The sequence below is a fragment of the Phoenix dactylifera genome, chromosome 4 (assembly GCF_051530095.1).
Source record: "Phoenix dactylifera cultivar Ajwa chromosome 4, Ajwa_hap1_PhDact_Kaust_v1.1, whole genome shotgun sequence".
Lineage (NCBI taxonomy): Eukaryota > Viridiplantae > Streptophyta > Magnoliopsida > Arecales > Arecaceae > Phoenix > Phoenix dactylifera.
Genome location: NC_143193.1, coordinates 2,786,113 through 2,811,803, shown reverse-complemented (window position 1 = coordinate 2,811,803; position 25,691 = coordinate 2,786,113). Strand labels below are relative to the sequence as shown.

Below are 25,691 nucleotides of genomic sequence, written 5' to 3'. Positions count from 1 at the left end.
TAAAACAGCCTTTGTATTTTGAGTTATATCTGGGAATTATTAAAGCCTTTGTATAAGATGGCCACTGGACCCGCCGCTCTTGCCCAATCCGACCGGATCGTTGTGGATGAGGAAATTGGTTACACTTTCATAGGAAAATTTAAACATAGAAAAAGAGTTGAACCATCAATTCATGTTTTACACTCATGAATGGCATAAACCGATGTCTGCCTAGCTATAATTTATTTGATAATAATCTCATATAAATCATTAATTATTTTAAATATTATGATTTTTTTACCATAATATCTGTTGTGGTGGATGTGTGAGCAGATTCGTCCAACTTATGATCTATATATGTGGTAACCTAGACACATTCGGAAATTCTTCAAGGCATTCTGGTTGAGGCTCCCTAGCCGATCTGAAAGCTGAGACGAGTCACTACAAAAGAAATAATATTTTTCGGCATTTTTTAGAGTGTTTACCGATGCTTATAAGCGTCGATACTTTTCCTGCCAAAACGTGGCGAAAGCGTCGGGCAGGTGGGGGTGGGAGATTTTCTTTTCGATGCTTTTGAAAAGCGTCGGCATTACCTGACTCTATGCCGACGCTTTTTAAAAGCATCGGCAAGGGCTTTTTTCCAATGCTTTTATGCGTCGGTGTAGGACGTGCCTTTTGGGTACTACCGACGCTTAAAAGCGTCGGTATAAGCCTGACATTGCTGATGTTTAAAAGCCGTCGGTGTAGGCCTGATATTGCTGACACTTAAAAGCGTCGGTATAGACCGTGCCATTTGGTTATTACCGACGCTTAAAAGCATCGGTATAGGCATGCCGGTTTACTTATTGCTGATGCTTTTAAGTATCAGCAATAGTGATTTTTTTAAAAAATAAATTTATAAAAATAAATTTTAAACCTGTATACATTACTTTTCAGCACAACAAATATATATAACAAAAGTCACATCACAAACAAAATTTTTTTATTAAAAAAAATATATTATCATATTTGATTACATTGTACTTCAAAAATATTAAAAATATATATATCAAATTCCTAAATAAACAATCGACGATATCAAGAGTCGACGGCATCATCATTTCTACGAGTAGATGAAGTATCAGCAAACTATAAGAAAAAAAAGACACTTTAGAAACTAAGAATACAAAAGTCATTATACTCGTACAATAATATATTATAATTATGTAAAATATTCATATATATTTAGTTATTTACCGGAGGGGCAAATTTCTGCAAAAAAGATGAAATATGATCCAGCTAATCCCACAAAGATTGCATCTTCAACTCTTGGCTTTGCTTCAATTCCGCCATATCGGTATATGACTCTGTCTCATCTCCTCTATCCTTGTCTCATATGATTGCTTTATCTGTACTATCTCTGTCTTCAGACTACAAACCTCTGCAGTACTACTACCTTGTCTAGCATCTTGGGTATATTGGCTCACTGCAGACAACTGAGTAGGGGTGACTCCAACGCCATAACCCCTCCCTCGACCATAACGTTCTGGTTCCATCAATTTGGTATAGACCTGAGCTTCGACGCGACTGGCCGCGTCAGATGATGATGACTCCCCAATGCGTTCTAAAATAAGAGTTGTAGCTCTTTCCTATATCTCTCTCTCAAAAAAACAGTCACATTAATATTCAAAAAAAAAGTAAAACTAATAAATTTTTTTTTGAACAAATCACAAATAAATACATACAACTATATCTCTCAACTCGTTCCAGACAAAACTACCATCTCGGTGGGTGTGAGTCATCTTATAAAACTCTACCTTACTAGGCTCTCTCCTATGCTCTTCTATCTACACACACGAAATGTATATTGACAAACTATATATCATGATATGTGCTATATGTTAGTAGAGTTTCAATAGTTCAAAAGAACTTACGAATTCATTTCTACGTCTCGCATAACTTTTCGAGCCTGAAATGTGAGGAACTGCTTGAGATGCTCGTGCAGCTCTACCATTATTGTAATATGTCTGCCAAAATAAAAGTACATAATAAAATATATTCAATGTATATAATTACAATCCATATTAATAACAAAGATAATATAAGATATTGAAACAATATACGTGACCTGTCCTCTTTCAGAAAATCAGTAGTGAACAAGCTCCCTCCACTGCTGAGGGTATATATCAGGAGGACAAATACGAGCAACATCCGCCTCTATCATACCTTCGTGCTTGTAATCCGTCTTCAACTTTCCTTATATTCTTTCCATTTGCAGTTGAGGGACTTTAGCACCCAATCATGGAGCTCTGAAGGGAGTACAAACTTACCCTACAACAAGATACACAATATTATAATAATATTAAATCAAAAATTATGATAGTAAGCAAACTAACATATAGGAGATATCAAATTAAAAAGAATAAATTCAATTCATTACCTGTATAAGTCTAAGAAGCTAAACCTTATACGAAGGAAGCATTTCATTCCACTTCGTATAGTTGAGTGGACACAGCTGATCCTTGTGTGCAACCGATCCTAAAAAGGTTGATAAAAGACTTTCAGCTCTATTGATGGGCTGCCCCAATTCGTTGCATCAGATGATGATCTTCTCACCCTCACGAAGCTGCCACACATTCTTTGCTTAAGTGGGTCCCCATCTCGCTCTCACTGTCCCTTGTCCATCTATTAAAATTAAATAAAATATGCCTTAAAAAATTGAAGACAAATATGAACATAAAATTTGAAGTTTAAATCGAATTACCCTGGACCTGGAGCTCATCCATAGCAACATCCTCCCCCTAAGCAATCAGCAGGAGGCTCGCGCTGAGATCCAGACTCATGCTGTTGGTGCTCACATGGCTGCTGGGACTGCAGAGACTGATCAGAAGAAGATCCCACCTGAGAATGCTGGAACTCCACATCTCTAAATCGTTTTTCTCAAGGCATATTGTTACCTTGTATGCATAAAAAATAATTAATATTAGTTAAATGATAAATTTATACTAAATGAATTGCTAATAAAAGATAACACAATAATTCATTCAACGTATACATCATAAATTTTACTTACCATTAAGATACTACATTCTCATTCAACATCCATTCTAACCAAACTCATTGGCGCATTTACTTCATCAGTTGGCGCAACATTATAAAACATATACTAAGTATAAGTACCATCGTCCTCCTCTTCCAACCCATTTTCTATATCATACAAGTTCCTAAGTTTCGTCTTAATAATAATAGACCAATTTTTATCTTTTAAATCTTGCACAAAAAATACTTGTCGAGCTTGAGATGAAAAAACAAATGGATCATTTTTCAATAACACACCAGTATATATCAATTTTGAAAAATTTACAAGTGTGAATCTATTTATGTCTTGCCTCAAACCTCTATGTGAGTTTATATCCACCCAATCACATCGAAATAATGCTACCTTAAACTTTCATAATAATCCAGTTCATAAATATCTGTTAGAGCACTATAATAATTTTTTCCGTCCACCTCAACCATAACTCTACTATTTTAGATTTTTCTAAATTTCTCACACTCTTTAGTATGAAATTTAAAATCATTTATAATGAATCCATCATATCTGTTGACAATATTATTTAGACCTCGAGCAATGACTATTAACTCCTCAAAATAATTTCTCTCCATCATCATTGGTATCTAAAAAGAATTATAGAAATAATGATTAATTTTTCTCTATAAAAAATAAAAAAAAAGCTTAATGTATTAGACATCTAATCTGTTTGAAAAGCCATTCTGGAAATAACTCAACCAACCATCGTTGCTCAATTCTTGGTGTAGGACGAATGTTATGGTTGAGACTTTGTTAAGCTATTAAGAATTCTCTGCACGATCAGAAAATCTTTAATTAAGTACCAATATTACATTCTCCTGATATCACAGTAAATTTAGATTTCAATTAACCATACTAACCTGCGAGACTCGGATATTATATCATTATGAAGTAAGACATAGCGATTGTGCCTATGCCAACGATTTTTGGTCAAGAACAACACTTTCAACATTTCCCAAAACTCTTCTACCAGATGAGAACCTGTAAACATCTGCATTCTCTATGATATCACAATTTTTTTGAGGTCGATTGAAAACTATTTCAACATCTTCAAGATATCTCGAACAAAATGTCAAACACTCCTCAGCAATATATCCTTCAGCAATCGAGCTCTCGGAATAGGCTCGATTACGTACATAATCTTTTAAGCGCACAAGAAACCTTCAACAATAAATTTTTAAAATAAATATCAAAATCAAACTGATTATTAAATATGGACATTAGAGTTTAGAAAAATTACCTCTCAATAGGATACATCTATCGGTAGTGAACCGATCCACCAAGTTTAGCTTCCGCCGCTAAGTGGATGAGTAGATGAACCATAATAGTGAAAAACTCAGGAGAAAAGATCTTTTCTATATGGCAAGGTGTAAGTGCAATATTAGACTCCAATTGATCAAGCTCTTTAGGATCAAGAACTTTTCAACATAATGCCTTAAAGAATGATGACAACTAAAAAATAATTGCGGAAACTTGTTTCAGCATTGACGATCTTAAAGCCAATGGAAAGATATCTTGCATCAAAATATGACAATCGCAACTTTTAAGATTTGAAAGTTTTTGCTTTTTGAAATTTACGCATCGTGAAATATTCAATGAGTACCCATCAAGAACCTTCATATTTTTCAGAACCGTTAGAAAAAGATCTTTCTCTTGAGTAGACATTGTATAACATGTAGGAGGTGTATGAAATTTATCACTGGCAAGCTCTTTTGAATGAAGCTCTTATCTTATGCCCATATCTTTCAAATCAAGATGCGCTTTCAAGTTATCTTTCGTCTTTCCATCAAGATTTAACAATGTTCCAATCAGGTTATCATAAATGTTCTTCTTTATATGCATCACATCAAGATTATGTCGAGAAAGATTATACTTTCAATAAGATAAATCAAAGAAAATGCTCCTTTTTTTTCATAGTTGTTTCTGTGTAGATGCTGCCATTGAGTCATCATCATTTTCCTGACCATATACGTTGTCTTCATTCTCAAAAAAGTTGTTAGCATCCTCAGCAACCTCTACTATTAATCTTTCTTCATTCTCAAAAAAGTTATCAGCATCCTCAGCAACCTCTGCTTCCCCTCTTCTTAACATTGAGAGACCTTACCCGGTATATAATTGGTGCCATGCATTTGTTTAAAGACTTCAGTTCCAGTTGGTGGAATAGGGGCAGATCGCAACTCTATGGTACTATCAAACAAGTCTTTCTGAAATCGAAATGGATGGTTTGCTTCTAACCATCGACGATGGCCCATATAACAGAACTTTCCTCCATATTTTAACCAATATGAGTGGGTTAAATCTCCACAAGAAAGACATGCAATACGCCCCTTAGTGCTCCAACCAGATAAATTAACATATGCAGAAAAATTATTGATGGTCCAAATATGCATCAAACAATTTAAAATTTTGGCCAGCGAAAGCATCAAATGCATCAATACCTTCCCATAATTGTCTCAATTCCTCTATTAGAGGTTGTAGAAAAACATCAATATTATTACTTGGGCCCTTGTCACCTGGAATAACCATTGACAGAATTACTGAATACTGTTTTATACACATCCATGGTGGCAAATTATATGGAATCAAAATAACTGGCCAAGTGCTGTATGTTGAGCTCATCGTTCGGAATGGATTAAACCCATCAATAGCTAAACCTAGCTTAATACTGCGAACATCAGAAGCAAATTCGGGATGCCTGTCATTAAATGCTTTCCATGCGGGACTATCCGTTGGGTGTCGTAACATTTCATCCTTTGTACGGCCTTCGTCATGCCATCTCATCGAGGAAGCGGTCTTCGGTGATGCAAAAAAAAATTTCAATCTTGGTATAAGAGAAAAATACCTCAAAATTTTAGTCGGTTTTTTCTTAGTTGGTACAGCATCCACTTCAGTCAATGAATCATTCTCGTCTTCTTTATGTTTTTTCCATCATGAAGTTCCACATATTCAGCACGACTCTTGGTTGATATTTTTACCGCGATATAAAATGCAGTCATTCGTACAACTGTTTATCTTCTCGTATCCAACATCCAACTCTTTTATTAGTTTTTTGGCTTCATATGAAGATGATGGCAAAGTAATACCTTCCGAAAATGCATCCTTTAATAATTGAAGAAGAATAGTAAAAGACTTGCTGGACCACCCATTCAAATATTTCAAATGTAATAAATGCAGAAGAAAAAAATCTTCATAAAATTCTTACAACCCGGATACAGTTCTTAATCACAATCTTTCACCAAGTTATCATAACGAGCTATGTCATCAGATTGTATAGATTCCTCAACATGCATGGACTGATTAATAACAGTACACTGATCACCTATTATGTCTTCTTGTTGTCCTCCACTAAAATCTGTTAAATTTCTAATACTATGTCTAAGAGCATCTTTAAGTAAGTCCCTTATATCATCTTCTCCTACAGAATTTCGTTCCATGTTGCTAGATCCAAAATTAAAGGTGTGTTCTAGATAGGAAGGTTGGTTACATGGAGACGGCAATATGGACTCTCCATAAAGTACCCATTCAGTATAATCCTTTAGAAAACCATTCATCACCAAATGTTCTTCAACCATTTTGGGTTCAAGAGCAGATCTGTTTACACATTTTTGATATAAACATAAAATCTTCTCGTTCATATTAGATTTCTCAAAAAGCAAACTTAATGAAATTTTGAACTCCATCCAAATATTCGGTACTACATCTCAACTTATTTATCTAACTTTTGTCCATTCTATTAGAATACCGATTGAACTGCAATTTATATAAAAAAAGATAAATAAAATTATGGTATAAAAAAAAAATCAGACTGGTGTGATGTTACCACACTGATAACTAAGTTTGACTGAGTCAAATCAACAAAGATCTTTATCATCTGCAATCTAAAACAACAAGCTAGTTAAGGTCACAGTAGGACTTGTGCTTGTTGTTGTATTATAATGAGCAGACCTCAACGTGAAGGCAGGGCAAGCTTTTGCCACCATAAAGGTCACAGTAGTGGTAACCCATCACAGCCGCAATCTATGGTTGACTCGTTCTCACTAGATCTGAGGTCAACGAGATTGCCCCTTGCACCCTCCTCGCTTTGGTAAAAAAAAAGAAAAAAAAAAAAAAAAAAAGACTACTCACAAGACAACTTAAAAAGACCGGTACTCTTTCTTCTTCTTTTTTTTTTCTGAAACAAAAAAAAAGAGAGAAAAAAGAGACAAGCTCACCCCTGCGTAGCAGCCTCCACTAGGCTCCCATCCCACCAGAAGAATGTTCAATGCGGGCAGAAATGACCGTATGTTAGACACGCCGGCCGATTTTACTCATACCCTCTCCATCTATGGGCTCGGCTCATTATCCTTTTGGGCTCCAGCACAGTTGTCCTCCGTGTGAGTACATCATACCTAGCACCAAGGCTACCAGAGGATCAATAAGCCCTTCCAGACTACGTATCCGAGTAGGGAGCATTCGGTCTCCACAATTTAATTGACGTCCGCGCGTTTCGAAATCGGAACCACTTGATTGAAAGTAAGGCTTAGTTTCACTGAGCTACCACCTCAATAGCTACCGATGCTCATTTCTCGATGACAGTTTCTTGTAAGATTTTCAGCTTAAAGTTTTTCAACTGTTTATAAGGATGGCATTGACATATAAGGCAGCTTTAAGGCACCGCTACTCATTTCTCCCAAGGCAGTTTATGTGTTCCATCTTCTGCCTACAAGATTTTTTTATAGATTTTTTTTTTTTGAGAAATAGGGAGGGATCAGTCTCACCAGTTTCATTAAATAAATGAAGGTTTCTTTTAAAATATTCCTACTAAAGTTTTTCAACTGTCTAGCAGGATAGCATTGCCATTGAAGGCAACTTAAAAGGACCACTACTGATTTCTCCACCATGCTTTATTCAATTATTTTCTGCGTACAAGCTTCTTTTGGTAGATTTTTTTTTTACCCCTGACAATATGGAGGGGACTAGTCTCATCAGTTTCATTAAAATGGAGTCTTTGTTTTTAAAGATTTCCAGTTCAAAGTTTTTCAAGGAACACTTGGATTTCACAGGCTTTCCAAATGCCAAAAAATAACAGGTTATCATGCCAAACGTGCCTTACTGTTGGACCCTACGGTAGCACCATAAACATTTAAATTAACGATTTTTTAGAAAAATAATCATCTGATTGAGTTGAACATTAACTGCAAGTCTAATTAAAACCAAAGTATTAATTAAAACAAAATCGTTAAACAGTAAGACTTGTGCTTGTGGTAGTTCTCACAAAGTTCCAGCATGACATCAATTAGGTGTTTTCCCAAGAGCATTCTTATGCTTTTTTCTAGATTAGGCAACATAAAAGAGGACTTCCATTTAATCTGTCTTAATCTAACTCTATCTGCGGCGTTAGCATTCAATGAAACAACACTGACCATAGAGTATCAAACAATAAATGAGGAACCTAACAAGAAGAGGCCAGGCCAACGAATCAAGCAGATTTGAACAAATCATTCCATATTGATTTATCATTATAACTCCTATTCTTGTAGATATCAAAACACCAAAAGCAATTGATGATGCATAGTGCAATACTGCGGGCGGAGGCGGCCCTCAATCGATTGGGACTTGAGGCCGGTCGATCGATGCCGAAGAGGAGGGAGGAGGAGAAGATCCTCGGGCAGAGGCGAAGCTCGATCACGGCTTGAGGGCAAGAGAACAAATTAAAGAAGGAAAAACAACCCACGAACACACGAAGAAGAGGAGGAGAACAAGCAAGAAGGAGGGAGAGAAGGGAGGAGAAGAAAAATACCTCGAGCGGAGGGGGTTGAGGTCGGTCGGTCGATGCCGGAGAGGAGGAAGACGGGGGCTAAGGCAACGCCGGAGAGGAGGAAGACGAGGGCTAGGGCGGCATCAGAGAGGAGAATGAGGAGGCTCGAGGAGTAGCTAGGGCAAGAATGAGGGCTTGGGGTCGGGCGCTAGGTTTGGAAAGGGCTTCGCCTTCGCCGACGCTTATAAGCGTCGTTTTAGGGTTCACATTCAACGACCCTTATAAGTGTCATCTTAGGCAACAACAACGACGCTTTAAAGGGTCGTCCATGCACTCCACACGCTTTGCAACATGATGTTAGCTCGAGGCCTACGACGACGCTTTTAAGCGTCGTCCTATTTTTCAAATTGCCAATGCTCATTAAAAGCGTTGGTAAAATTTGGCGCGGGAACGAAACTTACCGACGCATCTTCCTAGCGTCGGTATTTAAGCGTCGGCTTTTTCCTCTTTTCCTGTAGTGAGTAGACCTAAAGTAGAAGACCTTTAGAACTGAAGCCTCTTATCTCGGCTCAACAACCAGTTAGCTTGACAACTAATCTAAGCCCAACAGAACTTTCTTGCGGTAGAAGCAGCTCGACACTTTCCCTCAAATGCACATGAGGTTCTATCAATTCCATCATATATCAGACGGCTGATATTTCCATAAGATTCCTCTTTCTTATTCTTAAGCAAGCCCACAAGAGGGCTTAGTTGATCATGATTTATGTTTCATCTTTCTTTTCCTTTTTGGTTGTTTCGAGAAAGATATTGTCCGATTCTTTTTCTTTTGATTCTTTTCCGATCGAGATGTATGTATCCATGGATCTATATGTCTATATAGATCCTGTTCATGGATTAACGAAAGTGTGCAAAAGCTCTATTTGCCTCTGCCATTCTATGAGTCTCTTCCTTTTTGCATATGGCATCGCCACTCCCTTTGGCAGCATCTACTAATTTGAAACTTAATTTGAAAGCCATATTTCGATCCTTATCGCAGCGCAGTAGTTAGTAGGTGATCCAACACTAGAGAGAAAAGATGCAGCAGATTCATATAAATCCATACCTAGTACAGAACGAGACCCATTAGTGAGGTCCATATTGGTAATAGAAAGATCTGCCACAAAAGCATTCCGATGGACATTTGTTATGGCACGATTCCTAGTTTGTTAAGATATGTGAGAGATTTGGAATCCCAACCATTAATAAGCCTGAAGACCTCCCGCGAAAGATAATCACTCTACTACACAGTATTCAATTGCTGAATTATTCTATCGGTCAACCAACTCCTCCTTCTTTCTCACCTCTCACCAAAAAACCGTCTATAATCAGAGAGTTCGATTGGTGCCAAACAAATAAACTCTCTGACCTTCTCTTGTTGTCTTGCAGATCCATAGAAGCAGCCAGTATCATCGCTGTGGAATTGGCAGCAACACCATCGAATCTCAATTATCTATTAATAAAATAATAAGTTAGGAAAAAACTATTTATAGGTCAAATTAAATATGATAGTTGGCACATGTAATGCACTTGCCAACCAACTTGTTAAAAGAAATAATAGAATGAAGAATAAAGTTAGAGCACAAGTGGCCTAAAGAATAAAGTTCGGCCACAAGTCGCCGAATAACGCTTTGTTACTCGAACCAAACTTGCCACTAGAATGATATCATAAAATTAGTAAATAATTTAGTCCCGGAAAGTAAGAGGGCTGGGTTCATAAAGGGTAGAAACAAAATAAGAAGAGCGGCTCCACAGCTAGCTTCCCACTTGGCACATATGTCTCTTTGGAGCTCATGAGCTTTCTTTTTCTTTCTTGTTTACGAAGAAATATGATGAAAGTGCCATCATAAAGTTAGATTCTTGGATTTTGGCCAAGTTCTTAATAAAGGGGTGTCAATGACGGGTGCCAAGTCCTTTTGTAGGCATTGTAATACATGTTACAGCATTATACCTAAGCATTTGATTCATGAATTTGCAGAGTGCTATTCATTTTGTGCCGAAGTTGATGATTTTTGCATCCTAATTAACATGTTAGATGTTCATCTAAGCACTTTACATTGTATAATAATGCTATATCATCTTGCAACATAATGAAATTTTCCTGCAGAGTTTTGAGTTTTGAGTTTTGAGCTCTTTTTTCTTTTATTAACTAAATGTAAATTGATACAGAAAATCTCCATTTATATAAGTGATGTCTACCTCTCGAAACTCTAGTCGAATTCTTCTCTTAGTTGAAAGCAATTTTTTCTAAATTATGCATGCATTTATGTGTATACGCATATATGTGTGCATGTATATATAGGTATGTAGGTATTCATGTATGTATGGATGTAAGCATGCATGTATGAAACTTGTCCTAGAATTACATTTTAACTGCTACGTGAATTTTATCTCTAGGTTCTTTGCCTATGTATGCACGCATATATATACATATGTGAAACTTGTCTTAGAATTAGATTTTAACTGCTACATCAATTTTATCTCTAGCTTCATTGCCTAATTCCTTCCAAATTGAAATATATATATATATATATATATATATATATATATATATATATATATATATATATATATTCAAAATACTAGTGAAGAGAAAAATTTTACTTAAACTAGTCCATTTCAAGTCTTACATGGTCCATTTTGGTCCCTGAACATCATCGCCTCTTACATTAGTGTCATAACGATCCTTTTAACCCTTCATGCTTGGTACTTGGAAAGGACTTTATTTTGATGCTTGAAATGTTGAAAACGAACATTGTATAAGAAAGTTATATACTCAAGAAATTACGCTTCATTATTAGATTCTAAATGCATTAGATCTTTCTTCCACACTACATCTAAATCTATTCAAAATGGTGAAACTAGTCCATAATAGCATGATAATCCTCCTGGATCATCAAATAACGTCGATCATAGCGGCATCCCCATTATATTTCTTGAATTAAAAGGAAAAATATATACCCTCAGTCTAACGTATTGCGACCCGAGGGATCCGTAGGGTTTGTTGGTCCTTCAAGTAAGTGAGTTGTATTAGCAATATCCTTTTTTTTTTTTTTTGGTAGAAGTATTAGCATTATCTTTGTTTGTCTTTGTATTAATATGCTCAAAACTTTATTGCAAACGTTAGACAAGCGTGTTGTTAGGTCGCAACAATTATTGTTAGCTTTCACATTGCTAATTCAACAATTATAGTTGAACGAAAGAATGCAATTTGGACTATCTTATGTTTGTTTTTTTTATTTTTTCCGGGTATTTGGGCCTAGTGTTAGAACAATTTCACATAGGTTAACTCTGGAATCAAAACAACCTGATAGACTAGTTTCCTCTATGCAACCATTTGAACATTTGAAGGGCAGTCTTGTAAAAACACAAGTACTTCTTCATAAATAAAACAAGCTTGGTTAAATTCTATCTCATTCCTTCTTTAAGATGAATATTACTACATCAATTAAAAAAGAAATATTTTAATTAAAGTGTATGAAAAAATAGAATAAAATAAAGGAATCACAATCCTCCATTCCACATTCACCACGATTCAAGGACTCTTTTTTTCATGCTTGGTTGGATTTTTTGAAGAAGATAGATGGAAAAGTAGATTTTTTATGGAAAAGAAAAATACATATAGAACATACGGGAGTTCAATTTCCATAAGCTGAAAATTGAGATTTTTTTTTTTCAAAAATATTCTTAAGCTTTTAGATAGAGTTGAATAAGATCTTCCTCTATTAGGAGCATAACAAGCCTTTTATATAATTATTTTAGAAAAATAAATGCTCAACCAAATATAAGCCACTCTGCAATGTACGATTTTTCTATAATCAACTAAATATGTAAAAACTATTTTTTCATATATCATATATTTAAGCAACAAATTTTTAAAAGATTACTTTAGTAAGAAAAAAAAAATCGTCTGGATCAAACAAGTCCTGGATATGACATAAGCTAGTTGGCATGAACCTAATGGCCAAAGATACAAACCAAGCCAGACCAGACTACCCTACCCCAGCTATATTTGGTGCATGGCCCACCATGAGTAATGACTAATGATCACAGTAGGACTCATGGAATAATTGATGGAAAGCAGCCCAACATACATCCATCCAAGTGACATGCCTCTGTTTCCATGTTCCGGCGGAGCATCATAAACAGACACAAAGAAACTCCCTTGCCCTTGCAGAGATGGATCAAAAGAAAGAGGACAAGGAGAAAATTAGACTGTTCTTCTTTTCATTCATCACAACAACAGCAGCAGCAGCATCAGCAGCAGCATCAGCAGCAGTGCTCACAAGCCATGGAAAGCTAAAATTAAATTATAAGTGAGAAATTACCTAAGCCTAAGTAGCTAGATTAGCCGGTGTAGATGTGGAGGTGGAGGGCGAGGATGAGGATGGTGAAGACGGCGAAGAAGATGAGAGTGTGGATGGCGACGGCCTTCCCGTTGGTCCGGAAGCCCCCGAAATCCACCGCCCGGTGTGTCCCAGGGAGCTCGAACAGCAACCCCGGCGACAGCAGCACGAACAGCACCACCCCCACCACCACCGGCGCCCAGTCCGCCATCTTTCTCTCCCCCTGAGACCCCAAGAACACGGGAGAGGAGAGGTGTGGTATTGGAGAAAGAAAGGGAGGAGATTGCAGGGAGACCAGAAGGAAAGGAGAGCAAAGGGAAGGGGTTGATAAAGAAAGAGAAGGAATGGAGCGGAAACCAGGGCCGGTTACGTTTGGAATCCGGGTTCTCTTTATTAATTTTCTCGTGTGACCACCCAACGTTTAAGAAAGGTTCACGTTTCCCAAAGTACTGTAGATTCACGTGCTTTTCACTGGCTGCTGCACCAAAACATGACGCGGGTCTAGTTTGACCAGAGATTCCGAAATTTTTTATATTTACATATTAATTTATATTTTTATATCATACAAATATTTACATATTTTAATTTACACTACTCAGTTCTTTTGCTAGTTTTGATTGATCAAATGTCATGCGAGCATTACTTAGTTAAAACAAACCATGGAAAGAAGTCCCCAAACATAGTTGACACTCGGTAATGCAAGGCTCATTTTAGGGTCTTTATTATTATAGTATTACTACTATAAAAAAATTTATTTTTTTCGGTGTTTTTTAAAGTCAATATTGATGCTTACAAGCGTCGGTAATTTTAGCGCCGATACTTTTGAAAGCGTCGGTAGGAGGAAAGTGGAATTTTTTTTTGCCGATGCTTTTTGAAAGCGTCGGCAAAAATGGAAGCTTTACCGACGCATAAAAGCGTCGGACTATCTTGGCTTCCGCCGACGTTTATAAGCATCGGTCTCTGCAGCAACCTCATATATACAATACTCTCTCAAGAATTAGAAGTCTATTACCAATGAAAAAGCACATGCTCAGAAAATTCAAGTCGGGAAATATGTTTGTTTTACAAACTCCATCAATGAGATGCTACAACAAAAGAACATATAATCTCATCTGGACGTTAATAATGTTTTTTTACAAATTACAATAAATTACATATAATCTCATCAATGATGTTTCTTTTACAAATTACAATAAACTGTAAATAAATTCCCTGCCTGGATTCCGAAGATGAGTCGACGTTTCGGAACGTCGGTTTTCTTTATAACGACCATGAAGGTTTTGAACATCTAACTGAAAAAGTTCCCATCCGCTGCTATGGACAGAATGCATCTGACATTGGTCATTTTAGCAATCGGAGAAAACGTTTCATCTCGAAGATGATGTTAACCGATCTCCATCGGTCGCTTCAAAGATGTCCTTTGCCATTCCCGAGTCCGAAGCCGTCGAAATGGTCATAGAACACATGACCGGACCGCTAAAGACTGCCGTCGCTTATGGTACAGAACGAGACCCATTAGTGAGGTCCATATCGGTAATAGAAAGACCTGCCACAAAAGCATTCCGATGGAGCAGAAGTAGACCCTTCCCCCGCCATAATAGCACCACCTAGCTTCGCTGGTTCCGCAGCATCACAAGGAGCGATTGTGAGGAATCGCCATTCTAAAAATACTTCAATCATTTTCATTTCAATTCTGTGACTGCTCTGCTCCCGAAAAGAAAAAGGAGACTTATAGAGACAAAGAATAAAAAAACAAAATGCTTGTTCCTAAAGAATAAACCGGGTGCATTTCCCCAAGGGTGTCCTAAAGTTCCTCCGCCAAACTGTAGTACGGAATCATCCCAAAATCTTTCGGTCAGGGCAGGCATATGCCAAACATGAATACCCCCTGAAGCCACGGGCAAAACACCTGGCATAGAGACCCAATCTTGAGTAAAAAAGATACCGCGACCTTGAGTACTATTCGAAATTCGGAAGAATTACGTAGAGGGGCCATTGAGCAGCTCGAAAGAGCCAGGACTCGCTTACGGAAAGTGGAAATAGAAGCAGATGAGTATCGAATGAATGAAAGCGGAAAGCTCATAGTGATAAAAGACACTCTTTCTGTTTTGATCCGGCCAGAGAGATCACTTTCACCTAACCCCATCCCCAACCCCATCTGGGGTTTTATTTACAAATTACAAATTATATCACCTAACCTCATCCCCAACCATAAACATAATATAGAGGGATGCAATTTGAGGACGTTTCTTTTCTCCCCTATTTCTAACGACAAAAGAAGCGAAAACTAATAATTTCTAACTTCGATTTCCAACCCCACGGTTGAGCATCCCCTTGTACCTCACGATGGAGTCAAGTCGCTAAAGCTCGAGCCGCTGCCGGAACTGATTGATGAAGTTGTCGGTGCGGGCATCTACCTCCCCTCCCACCTCGCCCTCCTCCTCCGCTTTCGCCTCTCACTGCCTGGTCCTTTGCCTTTGCCTTCCACCGCCCGCATCCTCCTCCTCCTCTGCCTTTGCGGCCAGCTTCACCGACGCCTCCTCTACCATCGGGCGCACGTCCGACTAGATCTGGATGAGCTGCACTAAAACATTGTCTAGTTTGACCAAAGATTCTAAATTTTTTTTATATTTACATATCAATTTATATTTTTATATCATATAAAAATGTTAAAATATATGTAGAAGAAGACGAAAATAAGAGAAAAAGAGAGAGAGAAGAGAATTTATTTCTCTGTTACAGAATATTCGGTACATTTCGGGAGTTATATATACTTGTGTACAGATTCCATACAAAAAAAAAATATAGACTGATATGGGATCACACTAAACTGGAGATAAAGAAAATAGGACGAGCGATGGTGAGGAAAGACAACCGAAGATCTGAAGCTGGAAAAAAAAGTGGTAGGGTGGAGTTGTAGATTCATAGAAAATAAAGAATATTCGGGTAGTAATCTACTAGAAATAAAGGATATGCAGATCTACCAATAAGATCAATATTAATTCATTAGAAAATAGAGAATCTGCGGATCCACCAAAAAATAGAGAATTTTCGAGTGTTAATTCACCTGGAAACAGAGATCGATAATTCGGCAATGGGGGTCTTCAAAGCTTCTAGACATGACGACGATGGCCACAGCAAAGGCGGAAGACATGATGGCAGCAGGTTACGTAATCGGTGGCTCTAATAATATGTTAAAATATTTACAGAAAAAGAAAAAAAATAAGAGAAAAAAACAGAGAAGAGATTTTATTTCTCTGATCCAGAATATTCGGTACACCTCAGGGGTTATATATACTTGTATACAAACTCTATACAAAGAAAATTATATAGGTTGTTATAGGATCACACTAACAATAAAAAATATTACTAACTAATATAAGTTGTTATATAATCCCTAAAATCACTCTAACGAGATCATCCTAATGAAGAAAAATAATATAGATTGGCACAGAATCACGCTAATAAGAAAAAATATTATAGACGATGCTAGTTGTTACGTGATCCCTAAAATTATGCTAACAAAAAATTTGTAAAAATTCTTAAGTTATACTACTCGATCCTTTTGCTAGTTTTGATCGATCAAATGTCATGCAAGCATTACTTAGTTAACACAAACCATGGAAAGAACTCCCCAACATAGTTCACACTCCGTAATGCAAGGCGCATTTCAGGGTCTTCATTATTATAGTATCACCTACTCAAAGCCATCAAAAACTTTGTGATCTTTTATTTAACTTGTTATTAATGCACCACTTGGTTAACAGTAGCATATACTTTTTTGAAGAAAAAAAAAATTAAAGGTGAATTCCTTGGAATGATTGTTCTATTCTAGCTTTCCCAGATTACTGTCCAAGCAATGAGCATTTTGGCATCCTAGGTACCTTTTCCTTCTGATCTCAATAGCATCATCATCTTTTCTATATATCATCTTGAATTCAAACACTTCAAAGGTCTCCATTAGTTCTCTAAGCTCTTGTTTTTCGGGGGTGATCAACTTCAGAAAAGTTGGCCACTACGTTTTAGGTACTCGGATATATAGTGCTATCCATGAAGGATTGGGCTCCCTCCATCATCGATTCAGCTCTGTTTGCATTCCTGAGCCCCGGAGTGATCTTTCAGTTGCCGGGGAAGCACCGGCCAGTCGACTTCATGAACATGAAAACCAGCTGGGTCTCCATAAGGCCGGCCCAATCCTTAGGTAACTGAGACGGTCGCCTAAGGCCCCGACCTAAAGGAGGCTCACCGTAAGAAAAACCTCAAAGACAAAATGGAAAGAAAAAAAAGCCTCATGTGAGTTCGCCTTAGGCCGGCCCACTGCAGAGAAGGCCTCAAAGATAAAACGGCCTTAGGCTCCCAAATACATTAGGCCACTCCTGGGTCTCCATTCTGGCCCATGCTCCTCATGTCGTTCCTTGTCATTCTGCAAGCTCATCTCTATATTTAAGGCTAGTGTCAGATCGTAGTTCCATCTTCATTGGCCCTCAAAGTGGCAGTCTTGTTTTTCCTGTTCTTTTTATTTTTCCACTTTTATGAGCTTATGTGATCCTTTTTTTTTGGGTGTGGATGTTGTTTTTAAACTTTTGTTTTTCTATATATTGTCAAATACTCTATAAAGATTAATGTTGAAGATTGTTTATGAACAAAACCGCTGCTATTCCTTGTTTTTATTTTTATCCTTGCCGAAAGAAATGAACCTTTGCTTCAAAAAGTTTTAAAAAACTTTACAAACAATTTTAAAAATTTAATGAGTTTTATTGCACATGTAGTTCAATCTAGTTCATTTTCCTTTTTAGATTTTTTCAAAATAAAAACAAAAAATGAAGGCAATACCAAGCTGGTAGATTGGATTGAGTCGGATCAGTAGAAAATAGTTTGGACTTGTTGGATCATCCAAACCTAAACTGTTGCATTTGCACCCATATTAGGTTTAGTTTAAATTTGAGTAAAGTACAAGATAAAAGAAAGTATACTATTTATCCCATGTCTGCAAGAAAGTATACTATTTATCCCATGTCTGCAAGGAAAATTAGGAATAAAATGGATCACAAGAGAATTCAAAGAAATTAGTAATAAGATGGACTACAAGTAGAGAGACTGAAAAACACCTACTTAACTAATACCTAGTCCTTTGTTTGGTTGTTATTTTATGTTTAATCGAACCCACTTATTTCCATCATACTTGTTATTTCTAGTTTTTGCACACTTAAGAATAAGTCAATGAGGAAACATAAAATGGCTATCAAATCAAGGACTGAAAATAAAATTTTTAGTCAACAAGGAACAAACCTCAATTACTTCCTTAAAAAAGAGGAATATTGGTGGGAAATGCTATAACTAATGATACAACTAATCTTAACTGAGCCTTTCGTCTACAAATAATTAAGTAGCCCTGATACTCAACCTATAAACCTGAAATAAGTTGTAGAGGGGTCAGGAGACATAACATTTTAAATTGAGTTAGATTAAGCTGGAAATTTTGGGAGCTATTTTATGCCTAATGAGTGCACCAGTAGGCTTATGTTAGATCAAGTCCGAAAGCATATGACGTCCAAAGCCAACTCAATTTCTTCAATTCAGACCCAAACTCGACCTATATATTTAGAATTTGGTCATGTCAGACCTAATCAGCTCAAAACCAAGTCATAGGTTGATCCTGACACTTTATCACCCTATATTGTATGGCAAATTCTCAAGGGCGTGTGGCTACACCTTTGAGAATCTATAGATCATATTTCAAACTAAAACTCAAACCGTATATCTAGAAAACCCTGTCAAATTGGACCTAATGAAGTCAGGATGAAGTAAGGCCATGGACTGATCTAACAATTTATTTGCATTTCAACATAAAAAATGCAAATGCTTAATGGTGTAGTCCACATTTTTGAGTATTCCAAGGCTATCCTTTTTACACTTTCTCCCCACTTTTCTTGACCATCTGTACTCTTCTATCTCTCATGTGGAGCGCATGGACTAGGCTCTAGAAAATGTTAATTGGAACCTCATTTTTAGCATGATGTTTGCTATTATTGATTGGAATTAGGTTATGCATTAAGCATTAATGAGCATATGCCTAGTGTGAGAAGTACAACTTACATGATTTTTTAAGTATAAATCATAACTGTGAAAAAAACTATAAATTTAGTACAGGTGGCATCAAAGATGGCCATTTTTCAAAAAGAATTGTTAGTAATAGAAATAGAACAAGGTCCGCCGTACCGGTACCGGTCGGCGTACCGGTGGCGTTCCAGACCAGTATGAAATCGGTTCCGTACCGGTCCGAATCGATCCCGTACCGGTTCCGTACCGGTTCTTCAACAATAAATTACCGGTACCGGATTTCAGCTGATCCAGTACCGGTCCTAGGCCGGACCGGTACGGCAGACCATGGTATACAAGTTTAAGTGAGATATTGGAGAAAATTGATAAACTTAATACTTGTTAGACATGCAAATATAAAGCTTAAAAAGGTAGAATTTGACACGGTAGGGAAGAAGGGGATTTTTGTACTGCATCTTCACACTTATATATGTAGGGTATAGGTCAGCAAATGACTTGAAATTCTTGGTATTAATTCTAACTAATTTGTAAGATGTCTTCTCTAGTAGCTCATACACCAGAAGTAGTACTTTTGAATATTATTTTATATAAGATTATAAATTATATGAATAACTAGATATAAATTGAAGCTAAATATGCAGTTACAATTTGAGAAAAAAAAATCACTTGAAAGTACTTCTAAACTCAACTATGGATGATTGGATGAAGATACAGCATCTATATAACGTAATGTCAACACCACCTATAACAAGAAACTACTCTCATGGAGCTAAAATGTAGAAAGGAAATTGATATATGATCTTTATATCTTTGACCTCAAATGACACCTTTAAATCCACGCTAAATACTATACACATCTTAAATTCATGGACTTATTGAATAAAGGTTCATGGATTAAGGTTAGACATCAAAAAGAAATCATCTGATGTTATGACATCTATCTCTTGTCGTGCCTATGTGAATTACTAATAGCAAGATCTCATCAAAACTTAAGAAAAAATGAGAGCTATATATATATATATATATATATATATATATATATATATATATATATATATATATATATATATATATATATATATATATATATATATATATATATGCATACATATATATAGATTGGTGGTGGGGGATAGGACGTGCCACCCATGCCCATGCCCATGCCCATCCCTGGAGAAGCATCTCTCTCTCTCTCTCTCTCTCTCTCTCTCTCTCCACCCAACTTATAGAAATAAGTACTAAGGTGTTCGAGATAAATACTAATCTTAAAACGATAAAACCTAGTCCATGAGAATAAATACAACAATTGCGAAAATAAAGAAAAAAAATGGGTGTACTAACTCTGCAAAAATAAATACTGAGGTCTCTATAATAAACACTACCTCTTGAACTAGTTTGTGGAAATAAACACAAATCGCGTAAAAATAAACATAAAAAGATCTAGCCTGAGATGGAGAGAAAAAAAAGACAGGGAAAAGGCATGAGTGTTATCCCATCCCATTAATGCTCTACTTTATTTTATTTTTATTTTTATTTTTTTGATGTAATGGTGTGTATTGTTGTTAACGCTGATTTTCAGGCTTCAACATGCATGTCGATCGAAGCTCTCATCAAACCAGAAGGAAGAATAGGCTTGGTTAGGGTGGGATAAACTCTATGCATACCATAAATGAAGGCTCTTGCAGTGGCAAATTCCTCATCTCCTCCCTTCTCCACTGCCTGACACAAGGCAGCAGCTGTTCGAGTCTTCTAATCCTTTGGTGTTGTTGGGCTGCCTCTCAGACAACAGTTGATTTTCTAATGTTATTTGTAATTGGATTTTGATTGTACTTTTCTATGTATACGTGAGAACCTTAAGTTATTTCTGTATAAGTAATCAAGCTCTTTATACCAATTATACAACTTCATTTAGAGAGGCTAATTTGCCAATACATATAGGAGATATTGGCAAATATTTTTCAGTTTCTATAGTGAATTCAAACATGTTGCTACTGAGTAATGATTAAAGATATTGATTTAATACTATATTACATGAGAGTTTGTAGTACAAGTGGCGTGTTACATCTTTACATCCCTAATTACCTAGTGTGCCTTTTTTCAAAACTTTGCATACATCTATAACTAATCTGATATCATGTTATATCAATATTCTAATGTTTCATGTTACTTCTTGCAAAAGGAATTTTTTCTAAGTGGTTGCCTTAAAGCTATTTAATTGTCTACACTCCATCTTTAGTTCTCCAGAAAAAAGAATGATAAAAAACAAAATCTTGTTATTAATCTTCTCCTGCCAGGGCAGATGTGCCTCATTTATGCTTGGATGTCTTATAATTGTATTTCCTCTATTGATGACTACTTGATTGCGGTGGTGCTCAAGATCCTTCTCATGAAAAGTTGTATAAATTTTCAAACTGATGTTTTGATGAATTCTTTGTACTGTAAGACCGAGTACTTTGGTATATGCATGGAATTATAGAATTATAGATAAGAATAACGGACGCAAGCTACAGAGCGACCATGAATCAAACTGTCTCTTGTCATTACCACTTTGAAAATAATTTTAAGAAGTAAACTATCACCAGTTTCTTATCCACCACCATTTTCGCAGAAGAAAATGAAAAAGGGAAAAAATCCTTGATGCTTAAACAAATATAAAGTAACAGAAAAGGTAGACTTAATTGCTAAGATTGCGCACAAACCGCCTAAATGATATAAGGATAAGAGCAGCATCCAGAAGACATCCACCAGTGCTATATGTTTTTTAGAAAAAGATAACTGAGCGAATAGTTCATCAAATGATAAATTTCAAGCACATAAGCTCATACTGAAATTCTGCACACAAGAAAAATGGATGAATTATCACAGAGTTTTTCGATATTGGTTTATTGAGGAAACCAAGTGTAACAAAGTATTTCAGTAGTATTGAAGAGATATATGCACGTTTAAAGTCATTTCATATTCAACTCAGTGTCTTATTGTGTTCAAACCTTAATAAATTATTCTATACTTGTGAAGGCCTGCCTGGGCCCGGTCCATTTGACCAGCCCAAGCTTGGCCCAAGGGGGGCAAATAGCGTTCGCCACGCGTATTAGCTAGGGTCTTCCTCCTCTCCCCCTAGCAATTTGCGCCAGGATGAGGAGTCTTAGGGTCGCAGGGACCCTAGGAGCACCTCTATATATAAGAACGAGCCCCCAACCACCGTTGATTGATCTTGATCCTGATTGAGATTTACTAAGTGAATCGTCTAAATCTAACCCACATGAAACCACTGTACGCTCAGTTAAGTCTTCTCAAATTATTTCATTAAAGTTACAAAATAGGAAATAATCTTACTCTTAATATTTTTTAAATATGTTTAACAAGTTTATCTGGTGAAGTTAAAAGATCTAAGGTAGAAGAGGTAAGTAAGTCTTATACTCCTTAGTAATTTTCGAACTTGTAAGTAACCCTACCCTCCTTATTAGTTTTCAAATTTCTACTTTTTTGTGGTATTATGAAAATATAAAAATAGTATTAAATATTGATGATATCATATTTTCTTAAGATAAAAAATCAAGCATATAATCTTATAAAACTCATGATTTATTACGAAACAACACTCCATGATTATTTTACCATTTAGTACTATTTATGAATATATACTCCATATTTATGAATTTTTTATTATGAAAATAATAATTTTATGATTATTCTACTACTAAATGCTTATTTGTGGACTATAAACTCTATAAAGCCTTTTAGTGTTTTATTCATATATGATTCAAAAAAATATAATTTAAGAACATATGACTTAGGAAAAATTGTTTTAAGGACTATGACAAAAAAATTCTGAGATAGCCATATATGGCCCCGAAAAGTGGTATAGATCGACATCCAGTTTCATACGACCATGCCAGCAAGTAATAGTAGTTGGCATACAACTTTGCCAGCGAATAATAGTAGTTGGCATACGACCCTACCAGTGGATAATGGTAGTTGGTAACCCTACCAATAGATAATAGTAGTTGGCGTATGTCGATTACGACACTATCACAAGTATAATAGTAACCTCAGCATTTAGTCTGAAAGAAGTAATTTGATTAATGATATGGTTAAATGGTAAATGATTTATGATTTTATTTATGCCATATAACTGGAACCTTGTTTATGATATATTCATGATATTGTATGCATGATTAATTTTATGACTTTTTTTATCATATGATACTTACTATGAGATGTTCTATCTTGCAATAATTGTTGTTTTCACTTTATGAGGCATCTATTCATGCAAAAAAAAAAAAACTTATGCTTGATCCGATAAGATGGTGAAAGGTTTACTTACTAAGTCGTGTTGCTCATAAATCTTTATTTTTATATTTCTCTCTCTAGGCGAATAAGATCAGTAGGGATGAAGCATGATCCAAGCTTGAAGTTCGTGCTACCAAGCTTGATGATCTATATAGCAAAACTTTAGTTCTTTAGTTGATTATGAATTTGTAGCTTAGTAATTTTCTAAATTATGAGGATTATGGGTTGGACATTTATGTTTAGATTTAAAAGCTCTGAACCGATAATGGTTGTATTTAATAAATAATAAAATTAGATTTCTATTTATTCTATTTTGTTTGAGATGAATTTGGAAGCTAAAGAAAACGGTTGGCTTCGTATTATTGTGGGTTGTATCTCTTGGTAATACGTCCATATCAAGCTCCGAATATGAGCCGTGACAATATTGGTACTTAATCTCATTGGTTACCTCTCTGTTACAGCAACCAGATATTTGATATTTGAGCCTCGGATGGTGCATCTCTAAATATTTGAAACTACATAACTAAAATTTGCATGGATCTCCCTCTTTTTTCAAAAAAAAATTAACATCATATTCTAGTCCCAACAAATCTGTGCTCCTCTTAGATTTTCGCTAGCAGAAGTCATTCCATAGGTTGTTAAATTTGTACATTTGCAATCTAACAAATATATATTGATAACATAAAATTTTTTGGCAGACCATTACTATACTCAAGAACACGACAATTCTTAGTACGAAATGCGGAAAAAACCAACAAGCAGCCGCAAAAAGATTGCTGGAATAACTCATTTTAGTGTGTTGAATACATCATTGAAAGCTACAACTGATTGGAAGACATGGAAGCAAGCAAGAAGATATCAGAGATGAAAATATTTGAAATCACTTTGACCAAGTCTTTGGATTCAAGCTCAATATCCACTTAGTGTATCAAGAGTACGGACTCAAAATCCATTCAATGTCTAGTGTATGGATAAGCCAGTTGCTATCAGACAAATTCATCTAAACATGACATGAGAGCAGCAATAAATTACTTTTTTTGAAAGAACGAGAGCAGCAACAAATTTTATGCAGATGATCTTTCCATTATTCAGTTACACAACACTGCAGCATTAGGGAACAAAGAGAGACCAAAACTCTTAAAAACACTAGTAACAACATGACACTGAACTAAGAGGAACCATAGAGGAAACAACACCAAAATGAGATTTTGGAGAAAATACACTGAACTAAGAACACCCATTTGAGAAACAGCTCCAAGATGGGAATTTTTTTTAGAGAGGAGGGATAATTAGGAGCCTAGATACATGTGGATGCCGATGGCGAGGAGGAAGATGGCAACAAGAGCGAAGAAGATGATGGCATGGACTAGAATAGAGATTCCACTGGTCTGGAAGTTGCCAAACTCCACTATTCTGTTTTTCCCTGGGATCTGGAATAGGAGTCCTGGTGAGAGAAGAATGAAGAGCACCGCCGCTATGAACACTGGCCCCCAGTCCGACATCTCCTCTTTGTTCTCCGAGAGATCTCTAGCTCTGTCTCTCTTTCTCTGTTTCAATGGTGCTCTGCTTCTCTCCACACATATTTTACTTCCTTGAGGTGGTGATGCTATCTATATATATATATATACCCATGGGACTTCTTGGCTAAAGTTGGGAGAAATGGAAGGTGAGGAGTGAGGTGGAAAGTGGCTTAGGGCTCGTTTGGTTCATGAAAAACATTTTTCTTTCTAAGAATATGATTTCTGAAAAGTAGATTTATAGGAAAAGGATGTCTGAAAAAATATTTTTGGTATATTTGGTTGGCCATGAAAAAATGACAGATTTCCAGAATGCTTATGTTTGGTTGATCATCCACTTTCCTAGTAAAGTTATGTATAATTTCTATTATATTCTTAATAAAAATTAGATATTTAATGTCTCCTTAATGCTGAAGGGCGTTTTTAGAAAAAAATAAAAATAGAGTGATTTTCGGCTTATGGGAAAGTAACTTTCTCATGTTTCTCATGGAAAAGACTTTTTCATAAAATATGGGAATCATATTCCTATGAGAATACAACTTTTTCTTCTCTTTCCTTTGAAAATTCCAACCAAACAAGAGGCATCTCATTACTTTTTCGTTGACCACACTTTTCCTTCTTCTTTTCCCGCGAACCAAAACAAGCCCTTAAGGTAA

The 25,691-nt window shown here is 36.1% G+C and overlaps 2 protein-coding genes and 1 long non-coding RNA gene across 7 annotated transcripts; 1 reads left to right on the top strand and 2 right to left on the bottom strand.

Moving 5' to 3' along the window:
• Positions 1–1,164: 1,164 nt before the first annotated feature.
• LOC148703643 (uncharacterized) lies at positions 1,165–2,911 on the bottom strand. The gene is made up of 3 exons (XR_015976968.2): positions 2,723–2,911; positions 2,399–2,643; positions 1,165–2,289 (listed from the first exon to the last, which is right to left on the bottom strand). It is a non-coding gene; the product is annotated as an uncharacterized LOC148703643 (long non-coding RNA).
• Positions 2,912–9,940: 7,029 nt separating this feature from the next.
• Positions 9,941–25,133, bottom strand: LOC103719813 (uncharacterized). 4 transcript variants are annotated; one of them, XM_008809224.6, is made up of 3 exons: positions 24,824–25,133; positions 19,842–19,857; positions 12,652–13,385 (listed from the first exon to the last, which is right to left on the bottom strand). In XM_008809224.6, the coding sequence occupies exons 1-3, from the start codon at positions 25,018–25,020 to the stop codon at positions 13,170–13,172; spliced, it is 429 nt and encodes a 142-aa protein (XP_008807446.2). In that variant the 5' UTR covers positions 25,021–25,133; the 3' UTR covers positions 12,652–13,169. The 4 variants fall into 4 exon arrangements, with proteins under 4 accessions (XP_088575718.1, XP_089786153.1, XP_008807446.2 ...); XM_088719592.2 differs by lacking the exons at positions 19,842–19,857; positions 24,824–25,133 and adding an exon at positions 9,941–10,275 and having other exon boundaries at positions 13,151–13,524; XM_089930027.1 differs by lacking the exons at positions 19,842–19,857; positions 24,824–25,133 and adding an exon at positions 9,941–10,237 and having other exon boundaries at positions 13,151–13,524.
• On the top strand, positions 17,219–18,002 carry LOC108511737 (uncharacterized). 2 transcript variants are annotated; one of them, XM_089930343.1, is made up of 2 exons: positions 17,219–17,341; positions 17,538–18,002. In XM_089930343.1, exons 1-2 carry the CDS (start codon positions 17,219–17,221, stop codon positions 17,613–17,615), a joined length of 201 nt encoding a protein of 66 aa, XP_089786469.1. In that variant the 3' UTR covers positions 17,616–18,002. The 2 variants fall into 2 exon arrangements, with proteins under 2 accessions (XP_089786469.1, XP_089786468.1); XM_089930342.1 differs by having other exon boundaries at positions 17,219–17,369; positions 17,557–18,002.
• Positions 25,134–25,691: the final 558 nt, after the last annotated feature.

Bases quoted from the DNA above. Each gene is read 5' to 3' on its own strand.
- LOC108511737 (XM_089930342.1), top strand. From the start codon at position 17,219: ATGAAGGATTGGGCTCCCTCCATCATCGATTCAGCTCTGTTTGCATTC. The intron at 17,370-17,556 runs GTAACTGAGACG...CTGGGTCTCCAT, and splicing joins AAGGCCGGCCCAATCCTTAG to TCTGGCCCATGCTCCTCATG.
- LOC103719813 (XM_008809224.6), bottom strand. From the start codon at position 25,020: ATGTCGGACTGGGGGCCAGTGTTCATAGCGGCGGTGCTCTTCATTCTT.